At 44.3% G+C, this 19112-nt stretch overlaps 1 protein-coding gene across 1 annotated transcript in view; it reads left to right on the top strand.

Moving 5' to 3' along the window:
* The window catches only part of jph1a (junctophilin 1a), a 131819-nt gene that overhangs the window by 93022 nt on the left and 19685 nt on the right, over nt 1-19112 (top strand). Inside the window, exon 3 of the mRNA XM_084325632.1 lies at nt 3527-3645. Within this exon, the coding sequence (XP_084181758.1) occupies nt 3527-3645 (119 nt within the window). The remainder of the gene's footprint in view (nt 1-3526; nt 3646-19112) is intronic.

The raw sequence follows: 19112 nt of genomic DNA, 5'->3' as shown, positions 1-19112 counted from the left end.
TGCAAGAGGCTGCGGTCTCGACTCCCGGAGTCAGCATTGCTTGAGGCTTGGGCCGATCGTCATACTAACTCGTTTGGCTGAGTTAGCGGCAGGGAAGTCGTGGGTGGGAATCTGGCGTTGTGGACAGCGACGCCTACAGGTCAGGTCTGGGCGCCTGCTCAGCGAAAGGCAGGAAGTGGTGAAGGCAGAGTGACATCCCATGCGTTACACTTCACCAATGAGAGTCCTCGCTGCCAGGTGAAAAGAGAGCCACTGGCTGTCTCCGCATGTATCGGAGCAAGCATGTGGTAGACTTCAGGGTTCCCTTGTACCGACCAGTAGGGGGAACATGCGCACAACAACCAGGTAGGGGAGGGGGGGAATTGGCATAACGACTAAATTGGATGGGGAGAAAGCATAGAAAATCAGGCGGAGAAAAAGAGGATTAAAAAAAATTAAAAGGACTCTGGTGCAGTGTATTATTACAGTTTGGACCATGTATACCACCATCACTATTACTACTGTCTGATTGAATCCTGCCACTCACTACTGTTCACTACTACTACTGTTATCACTATTATCATTATTACTTGCACTTTGTTCTATGTTCTAGATTTCTAGATTTCTAGAACAATTTCCCCAAGGGGATTAATAAAGGAACACTTGACTTTACTTGATTTTGTATGTGTGCATAGAGCTCTGTGATATGGTCGAAATATTTTCAAATTTGGACAGATATTTGACAGATATTTGTTTTTCCAGTGCAAACTACAGTGTGGTTTGACATATATATATATATATATATATATATATATATATATATATATATATATATATATATATAATGTTTTCTTTATTTGTCATGGTGTTATCCCAAACAATATATAACACTGCTGTTATAAAGAAATTTTTTTTTATAAACTTTGTATAATTCTATATAATTTGTATACATTATTGACAACGTTATAGTACAAATCCATACCTTTGTATGGATCCATAACTCTTAATCTCTGGTAAACCTCCCAGCCCTATCTGTGCAGAATAGTATTGTAGGATTGATGGTGTTTTTCCACACCTGTAGACTGGCTCTGTTGATGTTTTCACTGTTTATTCTTTTTTTTTAAGGGATTCACGTTGAATGTATATATAGTTACCATACTTCAGTTATGCCATTTAGTGAATGTTTTACCCAAAGCTTCTTATAATGGTACAGTATGATTTCATCATACCATAAGAAGCCTTGTGTATACTGCACATTGGGTCTCATTCCCAAACGGATTTACGACAAAAAATGTCCTCTTAGGCAGATTTCTGCCCATTTAAGACATATTAGGGCTGGTAGCGCGATTCCCCAAAATTTCCTGAGATCAGATTTGAGCGTGGCTGAGAGCAGATTTAAGAGTGCTGAGGAGCACACTTATGATTGATTGACTAATTTAAAATTGTATTAACTTGACAGACTGTGTTCTCATAGTGATTCCTTCATGTCAACGCTACAGGCCTCCTTGGAATTAATTACTTAATCATAATTAAAATAAATATGACAATATTTGTACAATAAAAAATTATGCATTTGATGTCGGAAAAATAAATAATATGGATTCATCTGATCACAGGGCAGCTGGATTAACCATATCTGAACCAGCTATTTTGGACAAATGTATAATTACTTTAATTACTCAGATATTCAAACACAATTATGCAATTATTGTGAAATGATTGAACATAATAATTATTTAATGCCTTCTGTGGAATTTGTATTTCTTATTTGTTACATATCTGTTTTAACGGTATACAATGGGACAGACCTTTGTTTGATATAGCTATAAACCTGCATTCCTTCGAATATATCATTAATCAATTAAACTTATATTGAAATACACTATATAGCCTATACACCAACACTGAAATGACAGTGGATAAATAAATAAATAAATAAATAAATAAGAACTAAAGCTAATCGGTGGAAATAGACTGCATTAATATTCCATAACAAGTCTTGTGTGCGCCAGTATGGCCTATGTGTCTAATGAATGAACAGTATAGGCTTAATATATTGTAGTTACTTGTTTCACTCTATGTATACAGACTGTACCTATACTGTACGTAGGGCAGAGCATATATATAGTATCTACTAAATCCTAATGAAACAAGTCATTGATGGAATAATAAGCCTATACTGCATTCATTCATTACGCCGTAGGCTATATATATATATATATATAATATATATATTATGTAAACAAGACAAACGTCTTTCTCTGTTCTGCATCCCCTTAACAATTGTGTGTATTGAGCCGTACTGTATTGTACCCATTCTGCAATCTGTTAAATAAAGTTTTCATTCATTCATTCATATACAGTACTGCGCGCGCGTGAGTGTGTGTGTGTGTGTGTGTGTGTGCACTGAGGCAGGTGTACCACGAGCTGTACTATATATGATGCCAATACATTAATCTAATCTAATTTTGATGGGTCGCAAGACTCGCAAAGCGCTTCCGCCATTCAATTTTCACACGGCTGCGTCATTAGTTGCCTTATAAGGAGCTCTGGAGGCGTTGTTTTGTATGCTAATGACCTGAACGGGGACGCGCTTTCACGTTTGAGACATATGCCATTCCCCAACGCAGATATAAGATCATATCACAGGTGCGAACGTTTGAGCCACTTAAGACATACATATTACCAGCGTGTTGAGGACTCAGAGTGAACTTGTCATTGATTCTGTCTCAGTCGGTTCCAAGATAAGTCTTCCAAGAGAACTCTTTGGAAAATATTGGGGAATGAGACCCATTGTGTATACTTTTACTCTTATATAGTATATATTCACATTCAAATTCTGTATTGCCTATATTTATTGTAACATACTGTATAATATAACCGATAGGGCATACAGACGCTCATCTGCACCTCTGTTTACACGGTTTATTTTTCTCATATTTTTATTACATATATTATATGTATTTCTGCTATTACCCTGCCCATACCTGTACCTCCCCTCCCCCCTCCCCCATGCTGCTATGACGCCCGAATTTCCCCAAGGGGATCAATAAAGGAATATCTCATCTTATCTTATCTTACATTATAGTACATTAAAATGGCCCCCATATCAGGAATTGAACCCTTAATCTGGGTGAGACCCACTGAGCTACTAAACTAAAGCATAGAGAGAGAGAGAGGAAAAAAGCATATTTCTGGGAAAGTGTTTGTGTGTGTGTGTGTGTGTGTGTGTGTGTGTGTGTGTGTGTGTGTGTGTGTGTGTGTGTGTGTGTGTGTGTGTTGCATCATTGTGTTTTGCGTGTGTGTGTGTGTGTGTGTGTGTGTGTGTGTGTGTGTGTTGCATATGTGTGTGTGTGTGTGTGTGTGTGTGTGTGTGTTGCATATATGTGTGTGTGTGTGTGTTATACTGTACCTGTATGTGTTCATGTCCATGTGTGTTGTTGACACACAGCCGGTGAAGACGCAGGCGGCGTGTCGAGAGCGCAGTTGTCAACATGAAGTGTCTGTGTCCGGTAACTGACCCTCTGTGTCGCGTCTGTTCCTCCAGGACGACCCACGCCAGGACAAAGAGCGATGCCGCAGACCTCTCCGCCCTCTCCGCCACCCAGGACTCGGAGATCGCCAGGTCCGTCGCCAGGGAGCTCTCCCCCAACTTCCACCAACCAGGTATAATATTCATTCATAATATTCATAATATTCATTCAATATTCACATATTATACGCCTATCATGAAACGTTGAAAGAAACAGCCTTCCTGAATGCAGCCAGGCCTGATCTCAAAGAAACTGGCTTCCTGAATGCAGCCAGGCCTGATCTCAAAGAAACGGCCTTCCTGAATGCAGCCAGGCCTGATCTCAAAGTGGGCCATGATGCCCATTTAAACCCTTGGATTGCAGACGTCTCTGGACTTTAACCTCTTAAGCCCTAGCCATATTTTCAGCAGATTCACCTAAAAGTACATACTCAGGTAAATGGAAGATTGCTCTACTTCTACAAGGTCCATTCGCATGTTTTTGGTATCTAGGGACATCTACGGACCTCAGGGAATGTATTCCCAGTGTCCGAAATATTCTGTCTGCTTGAGTAAATTGTAATGAACCAAAGGAGAATAGAAATGATTATTATACAGTATATATATTTTTATTTCATCTTTGACGGTGAATTACACCATGCTAACATTGACGAGACATGAAAAATTAATTCACCACCTTCTTGAGATCAAGTGTACAAAAAAATCTAAACAAATGAATAAAGGGAAGATGATTTACAGTTTTTTTTGTAGATACAGTACATAATTTTGCCATCTGGACACATGCAATTTGAAATATGAATATAGAATAGCAGGCCTATAAATGACCCTATTATGGCCACGTCATACATCTATAGATCTGGCCAAGTACCACCAGGCACCCATAACAGGGCAGCAAAGACTACTGAAATCTACTGTAAGTACAGTTACTTTTTTGTAACAAAAAATGCTCCACAATTTTTCATCAGATTGAGACAGATTGAGATTTATTTCTAGACGTTCACAAAGGTAAAGAAACGAACTACGTTCTATTTTATAGCAATAACGTTCAGGTTTGTTCGACCCATGAGACATAATCATGAAAAATAACGTTGAAAGATAATTTCACGCCCAGACGGCTCCAAGTTTGACAGGGGCTGGCATGAGCTCAGCTGGGTAGTGTAGTTTTATGAAATTCAAAAGCACTGGCCCCTGGGTCTCTTCTTTCATAGGACTACACACATGTATGACAGATTCCTTTATTTTCACTAGTCGTCTGGTAATCCAGAGGTTCCCGGTTTGATTCCCGTTCCTCCCGGGCAGCGTGTCGAAGTGTCCTTGAGCAAGACACTTGACACCCGATGAGCAGGTTGGCACCTTGCATGGTTGCCTCTGCCGTCGGTGTGTGAATGTGAGTGAATGAGTAAAATGTGAGGAACAAATTGTAAAGTGCTTTGGATAAAAGTGCTATATAAATGCAGCCATTTACCATTTAAAATACTATATTTTTGTTTTGGCTTCCGTTGTTACATATAAGATAAGGGCCCCTATAAGATCTTAATTAGGCATGCTCGATATTGGCTTTTTTACCGATACCGATATACCGATATTGTCCAACTCTTAATTTCCGATACCGATATAAACCGATATCAACCGATACCGATATATGCAGGGTTTCCCCCCCAAAAAATGGAATAATTTCAGGTAATTAACATTACATATCTCTTGTTGTGGAATTAACACAACATTATGCATACTTTTGACAATAAATAAAATCATAATTTGTTCTTACTTGCTTGCCTGGGTAAATAAAGGTTATAGAAATGTAAAAAAAAAAAAGACGATACCGATATTTTCCGATATCACATTTTATTGCCGATATCGGCCGATAATATCGGTAGGCCGATAATATCGGACATCCCTAATCTTAATGCTTCAGGATCAACCTGGCATGGACGTACGCTATGCACACATCCACACACACCGCCACACAGATCTGTTTAATTTCTCAACACACAGCAATAGTGTAGATTCTACAATAGTGTCTAGATTCTACAATAGTCTCTCTAGATCGTACAACAGTGTCTAGATCCTACAATAGTGTCTAGATCCTACAATAGTGTCTAGATCCTACAATAGTGTCTATATCCTACAATAGTGTCTAGAGATCCTACAATAGTGTCTAGATAATACAATAGTGTCTAGATCCTACGGATAAAGCTGTTTTTTCACGTATGATCTCACACAGCGAGTTGAATTTTGAGAATTTTAAGTTTTAACGATGATGTCACAATAGGTACATTTACATTTAGTCATTTAGCTGAACGCTTTTATCCAAAGTGACAAGTCAGCAGGAAGGGTACAACTCTGGCAGCTAAGTGTCAGTAAGATTGTTTGTCAAACAGTGTCGAACTTGAGTGCTACTGTCTTGAGTGCATAGTAGTGCATTAAAAAAAGAAAAAAAATACACCTGAAACAGAGAACGGAAACATACGATAGTTTAAATGCTCAATAACAAATGACACTGTGGTAAATGCCTCCCAAGGCGACGCGCAGCTAACCATGTGAACTGTAGCGGAGTCTCTTAACACCCCTGTCTTCTACTGCAGGACAGTATTTGGCAGCTAACCCCTAGGCTCCCGTATTTACAGGCCGTCATCCACTGACTGACCTCTACAAATCCCCCCTCCTTGACACACAGACAGATACAGACACACACATGCACACACGTACACACACACACACACACAACCCCATGGTAGCTTCCACACATGACATGCAACCTGAGACACACCCAGACTGCAGGTTTAATGGAGTTTAGGGTCAAAGAGGTCACTTGAACTCTTCTTGGCTGAAATGTAATCCTTCATCTAATTCAAGACCTGGCTTTTGAAATACCACAATCGCCTCTATCTTGTTAGCGAGATAATGAGACGTGCGTACGAGTGTGTTTGATTCTATAGCGTAGTGCGCTGTACGTCGGAAACTCTGGGCCCACGCAGACGCAGTTATATAGTGTGTTAAGTGTTCTCTCGTGGCAGGGGTCCCCAAACCTCTCCCTGTGAGGGCCACATAACTCTCTCTGGAGGGGGGCCAGGGTCGCTCTATAACACTTACTTAGCTGCCTTGCTGACACTACTTAGCTGCCAGAGTTGTATCCTTCCTGCTGACCTGTTCACAATTTGTAAGTCACTTTGGATAAAGGTGTCAGCTAAATGACATCATTGCAATGTAAAAGTGTAAATGTAACGGAAGATAACATGGGCTGAAGTGACTACTGGTAGTATTATTATTATTATTATTATTATTATGGAGTTATCGCAGGAGATTTGTATTATGACTATGTATTTGTTTATTATGCCTAATACTAGATTTGTTTATTATTGTGTTATGCACTGCACTGACACACGGGAATTACTTGTCGCCTATTTAAAAGCATTATTACTATCATTTTTTTTTTATCCACTTTTTCTCCCATTTTCTATATTTTCTCTCATCCCAATTTCGTATCATCCAATTCAACCCCCCCTGTCACGAACGCTGTTTCTTGCCTCCCACAAGCCGGCTGCAATGTGGACTAAGTCATACACAGCACAAGTCCCCTCCGGTACTTGAGGTAACAGCAGTCGCATCTTTTCACCTGCGCAGCTCGATCTCTCAGTGGCAAGGAGTAGCGCGTGGGAGGCTCACGCTGCCCCCGTCGCTTCCTGATTCTACTGCGCAGGCGCACCAACCGACCTGTAGGAGTCGCTGTCCACAACGCCCGATCCCCACCCATCAGTTTCCCACCCCCTAATACGGCCAATGTGTATTAGTACGGACGACCAGCTAAACTGAAAGCAAATGTGGAGAGCGGGGCTCGAACAGGCAAGCCCAGCGTCTCCAGATTTCGTGGCGAGCGCCTAGCCCAGTACGCCACGTAGCCGCTCTGCATTATTACTATCATAATGATAGTGATAATAGACTGCCATAATCTTTCATTACTTGTTGCTATTCAAGTCAGAGCAGTGATCTTATATTTGATTCGATTAGATAAAATTAGATTAATCTGTAAGAATATCACAGTCTCCACGATCTCTCTATTAGGGAGGCCAAGTGGAGGACATTTTCGGTTAATGAACTCATGACAACACTGGTGTTGCCGGTGTGACACCGGTCATTTTACAAGATGACTCAATATCTGTAGAGCTTTAATGTTATGTTATATATATATATTATCTCAATATCTGTAGAGCTGTTATGTTATATATATATATATTATCTCAATATCTGTAGAGCTTTAATGTTATGTTATATATGTATATTATCTCAATATCTGTAGAGCTTTAATGTTATGTTATATATATATATTATCTCAATATCTGTAGAGCTTTAATGTTATGTTATATATATATATTATCTCAATATCTGTAGAGCTTTAATGTTATGCGGCTAAATCGATCCGCTGTGTCTGTTCGTCTACGTCTGCTTTGAATTAATTGTCAATGAGGAGTATTAATTTGTTGGACAGACAGAGTTGACATTAGGTTCTAATGTAAAAATAAACCAACGGACAGTAATAATACCTTCGGTCAATGTTCTATCCGTTCGTTGACGGATCAATGTAGCTGCAGCCATAGATCTTTAGATCTTTCTCTTACATCACTTGCATCACACAAACGCACTGTTGCTGGTCTGGTCTGTCCTCTCTAGTTGAGCTTTCGCTCCTGCCGGGCCTGGCGTCAGGCTGTAAAAGGTGTACTATAATTCAAATGAAATAGTTGTCGTTGACCAATGTGAAAAATATTTGAGCACAGGTAACATTAGGCTATATTCACCAGTGCACCAGCCACTATCAGGCTGCTCGGCCCGGTAGTATGCCATAGACAGACAGACACACATGACCATGAACATAATGCTCCACCCCCTGGCTTTGCCACTGGCAGAGATAATTATATATATATAATTGACATATATTCAACAAAATTGTAGCAATGTGGTTTCAAGAGCAAGAGAGAGGTTTCACCTGGAAATAAAGTGACAGTCTTTGGCATGATTGACACCTATCATCTAGGTCGTCCTCGGACGGGCCCTCCATCGGTGCTTCCAGTCATCCCGATCCTCCATGCATCTGGCTAGCTCGCCGGTGCTTTCTGTTCCCGCATCTCTCCTGAGTACGTCCACGTAGGTTAACGTGGGACGTCCTCGTGATCGATGCCCGTGTGTTGGTTCCCACAGCACAAGTTTGCTGGTTGGCATCTCATGGTGTCTCTGGCAGTGACCTGCCAGCCTCATTCTCCTGACTGCCACTTTATCGCTCACCTTTAGCACCCCCCCCATACAAGTTTGCATTAGTGACATGCTCATCCCTGTTGATGTTGAGCACCACACAGGCATCAATAGGCAATTTTGCTCAGCAATCTTACTGCACATACTGACTCAGTTTTTTTTTTTTTACTATTCACTGACAATGAAAAATAGCAGGCAATAGAACAGAAAGTTAAAATACAATCAATATCTGAAATTCAAAAAAAATACTAACCTTGTTTTACTATTATGCATTTTGCTACTAAGTAATCTACCTTGCCTAGATATTACTACCTACTATGCGAATATGTCCGTACTACTATGCACTCAAGACGGTAACACTCAAGTTCAACACTGTTTGAACTATTTTACTTTGTTACTTACTCTGCTGACTTGTTGCACAGAACTTGTTGCTTTGGATAAAAGCATCAGCTAAATGACTAAATATAAAATGTATATTTGATGTAATGTAAATGTAATGTGAATGTAATGCTCTCCACAGAGGAGCGATAGAGGAGGACCTGTATATCTCTGTGGACCTTTCTCATAGATGACATCTGTGTTCAAATCCCATGACGGCTTAGCATCTGTTATTGTATTGTATATATTTGCAGTCATCTACCACCTCGATACCCTCCCCGTCGGTAGCCATTTGTCGGTGGGTGTTTGTTGTCACCTGGACCTGCACCAACTGACACACTGATCCACCTACACACACACACACACACACACACACACACACACACAAACACACACACACACACACACACACACACACACACACACACACAGTAGCCGGTTTCATCATCATCTTGAATGAAACCCACGATTTGCTGCGTCAACAGTGAAACTAACAGTGAAACTAACAGTGATGTGATCAGATGTGTTGCTTCTACATTCAATAGTAATGTAGAGTAAATTAAACTGGGGAAATAGTGCCCCCTTGTGATATCAGTAGTAATAGGAGAAGACACACTGTCGTCAATCAGTCAGAAAGCCATCTGATGATATCACTATTTACTCCTAACTGTAGTATAATTGTAGTATATACCGCTGTATATACTGTATATATATATTTATATATTTATCTGACTATACCTGCATATAATCCTTCTATATACCTACTTATACACCTGCATATAACCCATATAACTCTGTATGATAGCATGCACAATAGTGCTGTATATATCATATATATATATATATATATATATATATATATATATATATATATATATATATATATATATATATATATATATATATATATATATATATATATATATATATATATATATATATATATATATATATATATATATTCACAGCTGTCTGTACATACTTGCTATTCCTTTTTATTTTTACATATCTGTAGATACTATATCTTTATGTATAATGGTAAATGGTGCATTTATATAGCAGCTTTTATCCAAAGCACTTTACAATTTGTTCCTCACATTCACTCACACATTCACACACCGATGGCGGAGGCAACCATGCAAGGTGCCGACCTGCTCATCGGGAGCAATTAGGGATTAAGTGTCTTGCTCAAGGACACTTCGACACGCTGGCCGGGAGGAGCGGGAATCGAACCGGGAACCTCCGGATTATCAGAGGACTGGTCTACCTCCTGCAGTCATCTCTCCATCAGGTTCATGTTGCACTTCCCTCACGGTCACAGTTTAAAACAGTCCTCTGGAGGCTCCATTATCATGGACGTTAAAGCAACCGGTTGATGGTTTTGACGTTTCTTTTGGTGCCTATAAGTGAAGGTTCCCTGGGGACATGGTGTGTATATCAAGTAGGCCGTGACTAAGGATTTGTATAGTCGACTTTGATTGGCCAAATTTGCTGATAGTCGACTGGTAGTCGACTACCCCCTGAATAAAAAGGAATGTATTTAAAAAATAAATAATCATTTGGGGGGGATCATTCCATTTGGGCTGTGGGGGGTAATGTTTGAAGGAGTCGACTGAAGGCTTCTTGTCCTCTGCGAATGTATGCAATTGGTCCACTGGTGGATACATCTTGATATGTGTGTGAAATCCTCTTTCAGTGCCTCTGTGCCCGTTTTCTTAGGCAGTTAGCCTCCCTGGTATGTGCGCCTTTAGCATTAGTCATGCTTCTAGGCCTCTTTGCTTTTGGAAAGAATGATACAATTTAAAAAAAAATAATTAGAGCAGTCGTCTGGTAATCCAGAGGTTCCCTGTTCAATTCACGCTCCTCCCGGGCACTGTGTCGAAGTGTCCTTGAGCAAGACACTACTTAACCCCTAACTGCTCCCGATGTGCAGGTTGGCACTTTGCATGGTTGCCTCCGCCGTCGGTGTGTGAATGAATGGGTCAAATGTGAGGAACAAATTGTAAAGCTCTTTGGATAAAAGTTTATATATAAATGCAGTCCATAGATCAACAGAAATGTCATAATTGGAAAACAAGTGATTAGATCAGATTAGATTCAAGTATATTGTCATTATACAGCACAGGTACAGTACAACAAAAAGAAGTTTGGCATCCAACCAGAGTGCAAATGTAACATGTAACATAATAATGTTGCATGTATATTCATTCATTCATGCATTTATTCATTCATTCATTCGTTCGTTCAATCTTTATTTAATCTCAAAAGATCATTGAGAGCAGGCTCTCATTTACAATGACATCGAGAGGAACAATACATGATACAAAAACAATATAGAAACACATGCTGCATAATCGCAACATCCTGCGTTCAAACGCGGCCCAGGACACGTGTTGCACGTCCTCCCCCATCTCTCTGCCGATGTCTCTCTCCGACTGTCCTATCAATAAAGCACTAAATCAGTTAAACAATTAAAATCAGTCAAAACACCTACAGACTTAGGTGAAACAGATATTAAATGGATATACAATGGATATTAAAGTGGTGAGTTTTAAGGTGCTTTGCGAAGCATTCCACGTGTCAGGGGCACAGAAGCTAAAAGCAGACTTTCCTAATTCAGTGCAAACTCTGGGAACCTGAAGCGTGTGCAGGTGGGTATAAAATACATGCGTTTCCAATGCTTCACCTACACCACCGCTGCACAGAAATTAAGCATTCTCTTTCAAAAGCGGTTACCAATGGTTACAGCCATGCTGGAAGAAAAAGAACACACACACAAGCGTTGTTGTTGATGTCAGGTAGTTTATGTGAACGATTGATGGCGAGTAGTTTACATGACTAATGATGTTGTCGTTGCGCTGGCAGTTTGTCGTCAGGGTCCGAGGAGGCTGTGTGTCTGTAAATAGCGTCATGTAATGAGCCTGTTCTCTGTGCTGGAAAGCACAGGGGTCTGGGCCACCGCCGAGTGTAATCGAAGACCGGGAGCTATTGAGGACCATTTCTAAGACCACAATGAAAGACCGTGTTTGTCCTTTTTGAAGAAAGCAGATCCTGTGTAGGCCCGACGTGGAGCAAAAAAATACTGTATTCTGTACAGAAGCCCTGTCTTCGCTCTGAAAGGCTCGTTGTAAAGGCTCTGGGTGTATTTTATAGTATCTGTCAACTATTCTGAGAAGATGACCGCGGGGTATCTGTTATGGGATGATTACTCAAATAGATGTTGTTATTCCACAATATTTCATGCTGGTATGAAGCGTTCAAGTTTATATTTACATTTAGTCTTTTTTATTGATTTGATGTTTGTAATTGTAGAGTACATGATACAAAAAATATATGCATCTCAGACAAACAACATCAAGGATAAAAACACAATAAATACTGAGGACTTGTTTACATTGTGGCCCTTGGTCTCAGACAGACGACTCAAGACAACAAACATTGATACAAGCATACAAAATACTAATCTAAAGCAACTACTGAAAGTGTTTTTAAAAGATTAAAACAAACTGAAACTGTTTAAAAAAAAAAAAAATTAACAAACTGATTACCATAAATCTATATACAATCAAATTATCCTAAAATAACAAACATTTAGTCACATAGCTTTTTTTGTATTCATAGCCTGAGAGTGAAGCTGATATACTCCACTTTGAGAGGCTTTCTGTTAGTTCTCTTAGTAAACATTGAAAGCGGGTCCCGTGGACCAGAACACCACGTGAGGGTCAAGCTGTGGTCAGAGAGACATCTTCACCCATCCCTGCTCCCGGTACCTTATCGTCTGCCTGGCTCTCCGCGGGGGTTTACGGGCAGTGTGCCACACCATACAGTAGCTGCTCGGAGTGGGTATACGGTGTCACCCCAACTCTGTTTAGTACATTTACAATGTAAGCTGAGTTTTACAACGTAATGCCTGCAAGGTAATACTATATAAATAGTGGGGGGTGAGAGTTGCGGGGAGAGTCACAGGGCGCGGCCGGGGTCGGAGCAGGAACAAAAGGTCATATTTGTAGCAAGGGGGTCAGACACGGGTCAGTTCAAATTACACAAGATTCTACACAAAATTGGGTCCCCCCCATGACACCATCGTGTTAGTGCCATGCACAGACAGACACCATACGTTTTTGTTGGTTAATTCAACTTTAAGGTATGTAGGCCAAACAATCAGAACTTGATTTTGATATAATATATAATTTTTTATATATTTTTGGTTAGAATCGCGTAGACCAGCAGGGGGTGTTTTTGCAAAGATCCCCTGAGAAAAGGATCTTACATAACACCTGTTTTTATTTAGAGTGTAGCATCGTGCTCATGGTCCCAGTATCAGTGTCCTCCTCTGTACCGTCGAGCGGCAGGGCAGCGCCCGCACCGGCATCTTCCACCGGCCGCAGTATATTTAGGTCTGTGAGCTCGCCTCCCCTTGGGTCTGCATGGACAGGGTCTGTGGACAGGGGTCTGCATGGACAGGGGTCTGTGGGGAAAGGGGTCTGTGTGGACAGGGGTCTGTGGGGACAGGGGTCTGTGGACAGGGGTCTGTGTGGACAGGGGTCTGTGGACAGGGTCTGTGGGGACAGGGGTCTGTGGACAGGGGTCTGTGGACAGGGGTCTGTGGGGACAGGGGTCTGTGGGGACAGGGTCTGTGGACAGGGGTCTGTGGACAGGGGTCTGTGGGGACAGGGGTCTGTGGGGACAGGGGTCTGTGGACAGGGGTCTGTGGGGACAGGGGTCTGTGGACAGGGGTCTGTGGACAGGGGTCTGTGGACAGGGGTCTGTGGGGACAGGGGTCTGTGTGGACAGGGGTCTGTGGGGACAGGGGTCTGTGGACAGGGGTCTGTGGGGACAGGGGTCTGTGGACAGGGGTCTGTGGGGACAGGGGTCTGTGGACAGGGGTCTGTGGGGACAGGGGTCTGTGGGGACAGGGGTCTGTGGACAGGGGTCTGTGGACAGGGGTCTGTGGACAGGGGTCTGTGGGGACAGGGGTCTGTGGGGACAGGGGTCTGTGGACAGGGGTCTGTGGGGACAGGGGTCTGTGGACAGGGGTCTGTGGACAGGGGTCTGTGGGGACAGGGGTCTGTGGGGACAGGGGTCTGTGGGGACAGGGGTCTGTGGGGACAGGGGTCTGTGGACAGGGGTCTGTGGACAGGGGTCTGTGGGGACAGGGGTCTGTGGACAGGGGTCTGTGGACAGGGGTCTGTGGACAGGGGTCTGTGTGGACAGGGGTCTGTGTGGACAGGGGTCTGTGGACAGGGGTCTGTGGACAGGGGTCTGTGTGGACAGGGGTCTGTGTGGACAGGGGTCTGTGGACAGGGGTCTGTGTGGACAGGGGTCTCTGTGGACAGGGGTCTGTGGACAGGGGTCTGTGGACAGGGGTCTGTGTGGACAGGGGTCTGTGTGGACAGGGGTCTGTGTGGACAGGGGTCTGTGGACAGGGGTCTGTGTGGACAGGGGTCTGTGGACAGGGGTCTGTGGGGACAGGGGTCTGTGGGGACAGGGGTCTGTGTGAACAGGGGTCTGTGGGGACAGGGGTCTGTGGACAGGGGTCTGTGGGGACAGGGGTCTGTGGGGACAGGGGTCTGTGGGGACAGGGGTCTGTGGGGACAGGGGTCTGTGGACAGGGGTCTGTGGACAGGGGTCTGTGGGGACAGGGGTCTGTGGACAGGGGTCTGTGGACAGGGGTCTGTGGGGACAGGGGTCTGTGGGGACAGGGGTCTGTGGACAGGGGTCTGTGGACAGGGGTCTGTGGGGACAGGGGTCTGTGGACAGGGGTCTGTGGACAGGGGTCTGTGGACAGGGGTCTGTGTGGACAGGGGTCTGTGTGGACAGGGGTCTGTGGACAGGGGTCTGTGGACAGGGGTCTGTGTGGACAGGGGTCTGTGTGGACAGGGGTCTGTGGACAGGGGTCTGTGTGGACAGGGGTCTCTGTGGACAGGGGTCTGTGGACAGGGGTCTGTGGACAGGGGTCTGTGTGGACAGGGGTCTGTGTGGACAGGGGTCTGTGGACAGGGGTCTGTGTGGACAGGGGTCTGTGGACAGGGGTCTGTGGGGACAGGGGTCTGTGGGGACAGGGGTCTGTGTGAACAGGGGTCTGTGTGGACAGGGGTCTGTGGACAGGGGTCTGTGGGGACAGGGGTCTGTGGGGACAGGGGTCTGTGTGAACAGGGGTCTGCCCGCGCCGCTCATCTGCATGTTGTGGAACAAGGCGCTCATTCCCTGCTCTATGAGGAGACTGTCCTTTGCCTTATAAGTCAGATCATGAATGAGAGAGAGAGATAGAGAGAGAGGGAGAGAGAGGGTGAGATGGAGAGAGAGAGAGAGAGAGAGAGAGAGGTCCGTGTCATAATAATGTGCAGCGTGGGACGACATCTGAACCGGTTACGTAAGCGAGTCTAAGCTGAGCCGGGCTTTAGAGCCGAGAGCAGCACCTTGGAAAGGAGCCAAAAGCCATCATTCTTATGAATCAGCTTCTTCTATTCCACGTATTATAGTCGGGGCGGTCAGTGCGAGGCAGCAGCGCGGCGCGGAGCGAGCGTCTCTGGAAGTCAAGGAGAGTTTGTTAGGCGTAACGTTGGCTGTGTGTCGTGTTGTGGCTCAGCTCATCATGTTTACTGTGTAAACCAGAGCCTCTATTTACTCCTTTCAGCTTCTGGGTGAAATGACAGCCGATGACACGACGGCAGAGAGATGAAAACACCTCCTGTCTCTCTCTTTGTGAAAGACACGCTCACCGTGCAGCGTACCGTCAGTCCGATAAAGCAGACGTTTGGGTGAATTACAGAAGCGAGAAGCTTCTGGGCTATTCCGATTCAGAGTGAAGGTCTTTCTAAAGTAAAAGGAGCGACGACGCCCCGCCGTGTCCTCGGCCGCTGTCCGCTTTGTTTCCTCAAAGTCTACCCGTCGTATATATCTCCCCACAGTGGAAACACTCTCACCTATCTCACCCTGTCCGCCTAGCTTACAATAACTCCCCCGGGGGTCAGGGGGGGCGCTAGGAGTCTAAACCCCTTGTCGTTTGTAATTGACATTTCAGACTCATGGCAGATTATCACCCAGATTGGTCGGGTGCCGTTGAAAAGGGAAGACGGGGTCATTGGGAAGAAGGGACCCTGACCTTTCACACACATGTCCCCCGTGGAGGGCAGCGCGGGCGGTGTGGGAGGGGGGGGGGGGGGGGGGTGTACCGGGAGGAGGGGGGGGGGGGGGGGTGTACCGGGGAGGGGGGGAGGCTCGGGAGGGGTGTGGTTTAAAGCATGACGTTAATTGGGCTATATTTGGAGCCGATGTGTTGCACACTGGGGCCTAGTAGACACATAGCTGGAATCCCAGGGTGGCATAGCTCTCCCCTCTCCCCCTCCCCCTCCCTGATGCCGAGCAGCTGTCCCTTCCTTCAGATAGGGACGGGGGGAGGGGGGGGGGTACAGTGGGGCCCCCGCCCCGCCCTCTTCAACCTCGTCAAGGTGCACTTGAGCCAGGTGGCGCCGTAAATGCTGGGACCTGTCTTCCCCCGGTCCCCCTCCCAGCGGCCGGCCGGGGCCCCAGAGACCCTTGGGGGCCCCTGGAGGCAGGAGCAGGTGCTGCTTTGTATTCATGAAAACAGAGTTTGACCAACAATACAATGACACAGAAAAACTTTTTTCAGTTGCATGAGAACAAATTTCACTTTCATTAACGCCGTATGAACTCACTGTAAAGTGAACTGGGCTGCGTTCACACTGCAAGCTTTTAGTGCTCAATTCTGATTTATTGCTCAGATCAGATTTTTTTCTGTTCATGTTATTTAGTGGCCAATATCAGATTCCAGTGTGAACTGGTCACATGAGCAAATGAACAATAAAGAAGATGGACGTAAACATCACAGTTTATGGTTTACAAGTTGATGTGCGGTGGAGGCCAGCTAACAAATCAGACCTGTTTCTGATTTATCTTCTGTAATTATCTTCCCTACTGGTTTAATGGACCTACCTCAAACCCTGCCCTCTTTTCTCGATCCTCCAATTACAACTTCCCAAGTTTGGACCAAGGGTTTGTCCAAGGGGAAGCAACAGTTGCAATTGGAGGATGGAGATACGGGGGGGGGGGGGGGGGTTTGAGATCAGGTTAATGGTGCTCCTGTTTCATCCTCTAGTGCCGTGTGCTTGTTGCATTATGTCAGCCTCTCAGCACTCACACCAGGCACGCGCCACACTGCAGCCTCCCACATGACACATAATGATACAACCACATTATAGAACATGTTTATAAAACACGCAGGAGGGGACAATGATGAGGCTCAATCAAGCCATGTGATGAGACGAGTCACGACGACCTGCATGCCACGCGCAACGCTTGTTTACTTGGACTTGTGTTTGTTTGTGCGTGCGTGCGTGTGCATGCGTGCATGTAAGTGCATTGTGTGTGTGCGTGCGTGCGTGCATGTATTTAATCTGTCCAAACAGCTCCCCTGTCCATCTGCCAGTGTGTGGAGGAGGAGACAGGAAGGATAGATGCTGTTAATTGAGTCATCCATCTTAACGGGAGGGAGGAGGCTCTACTCTGATGACGCTCCGTACAGCAACACGAGACGCGATACCAGCGAGAGAGGAGAGATACTTCCAATTATTCATCCACTAATCGAGCAGCAGAGCTTGCTCTTGTGTTTTACCAGAGATGTGCTTTTCATTTCAAACCTTTATTTGAACTCGACAGGACACAGTTTATTAGCGATTTCATACATATAGGCAGAATAAATAAGAATAAACAATAAATAATCACCTAAGACAGTTACAAGTCGACGTACAGTGGTCGGAGATCATACTTTTAAATGCAGCAAGAGAAGGAAGAACCTTCAGTTTCAGAGTCAGTTGGAGGACATTCCAGGTGTTGGAAGCATCAAAGGAAAAATCCGTTCTTCCTACAGTAGTTCAGAGCGAACTGGAGGAACCCTAAGAACCAGCCAGTCATTTGAACGTGTAGAATAGCTTCCAAGATTAAATTCCAACAGTGTTGTGATGATGTAAGAGGGAAGTTTACCAATAAGGGCTTTAAAAATAAACAAATACCAATGATAGTTATGCCTTTCAATCAGAGAAGGTTGGAAATGTTGGAAACGTTTCATTAATTTCATATAATTTCATATAATTTCAAACCTTTATTTAAAAGGAAACCCGAAAACTCGAAAGGCAACTGAGGTTTCCCTCAATTACACGTCACGTCGAGTGTACATACAGTAACATACAGAGTTAAGCAAAAAAAGGCATATAAAATCACACAGCATATACAATCATAACAATTAGACAAGTAAGGGGCGGCTATGTGGCGTAGTGGGCAAGGCGCTCGCCACGAATGACGGAGACGCTGGGCTTGCCTGTTCGAGCCCAGCGCTCCACATTGCTTTCAGTTTAGCTGGCCGTCCATACTAATACACATTGGCCGTATTAGGGGGTGGGAAACTGATGGGTGGGGATCGGGCGTTGTGGACAGCGACTCCTACAGGTCGGTTGGTGCGCCTGCGCAGTAGAATCAGGAAGTGTCGGGGGCAGTGTGAGCCTCCCACGCGTTACTCCTCGCCACTGAGAGATCGAGCTGCGCAGGTGAAAAGATGCGACTGCTGTTACCTCAAGTACCGGAGGGGACTTGTGCTATGTATGACTTAGTCCACATTGCAGCCGGCTTGTGGGAGGCAAGAAACAGCGTTTGTGACAGGGGAGGGTTGAATTGGATGATACGAAATTGGGATGGGAGAAAATATATAGAAAATGGGAGAAAAAGTGGATCAAAAAAAAACAATTAGACAAGTAAGGATAACAATCAATTAAAACATGTACAACTTGATTGACAAAGGTTGGAGATCAAGGTTTTAAACTCTGCAACAGAGGGGACTTTACGGCTTTAAGGACTGTTGGAGTTCATTCCATGAGCTAGAGAAGCATCATAACAGAATGCAGATCACCCTGTTCAGAGCAAACTCTGGGAGTCACTAGAACGGGCTATAATTACCTCCACTTAC

Source organism: Notolepis coatsorum (assembly GCF_963971535.1).
Source record: "Notolepis coatsorum genome assembly, chromosome: 12".
Taxonomy (NCBI): Eukaryota; Metazoa; Chordata; class Actinopteri; order Aulopiformes; family Paralepididae; genus Notolepis; species Notolepis coatsorum.
The sequence above is the reverse complement of the archived record's forward strand: the minus strand, read 5'-3'. Positions and strand labels throughout refer to the sequence as shown.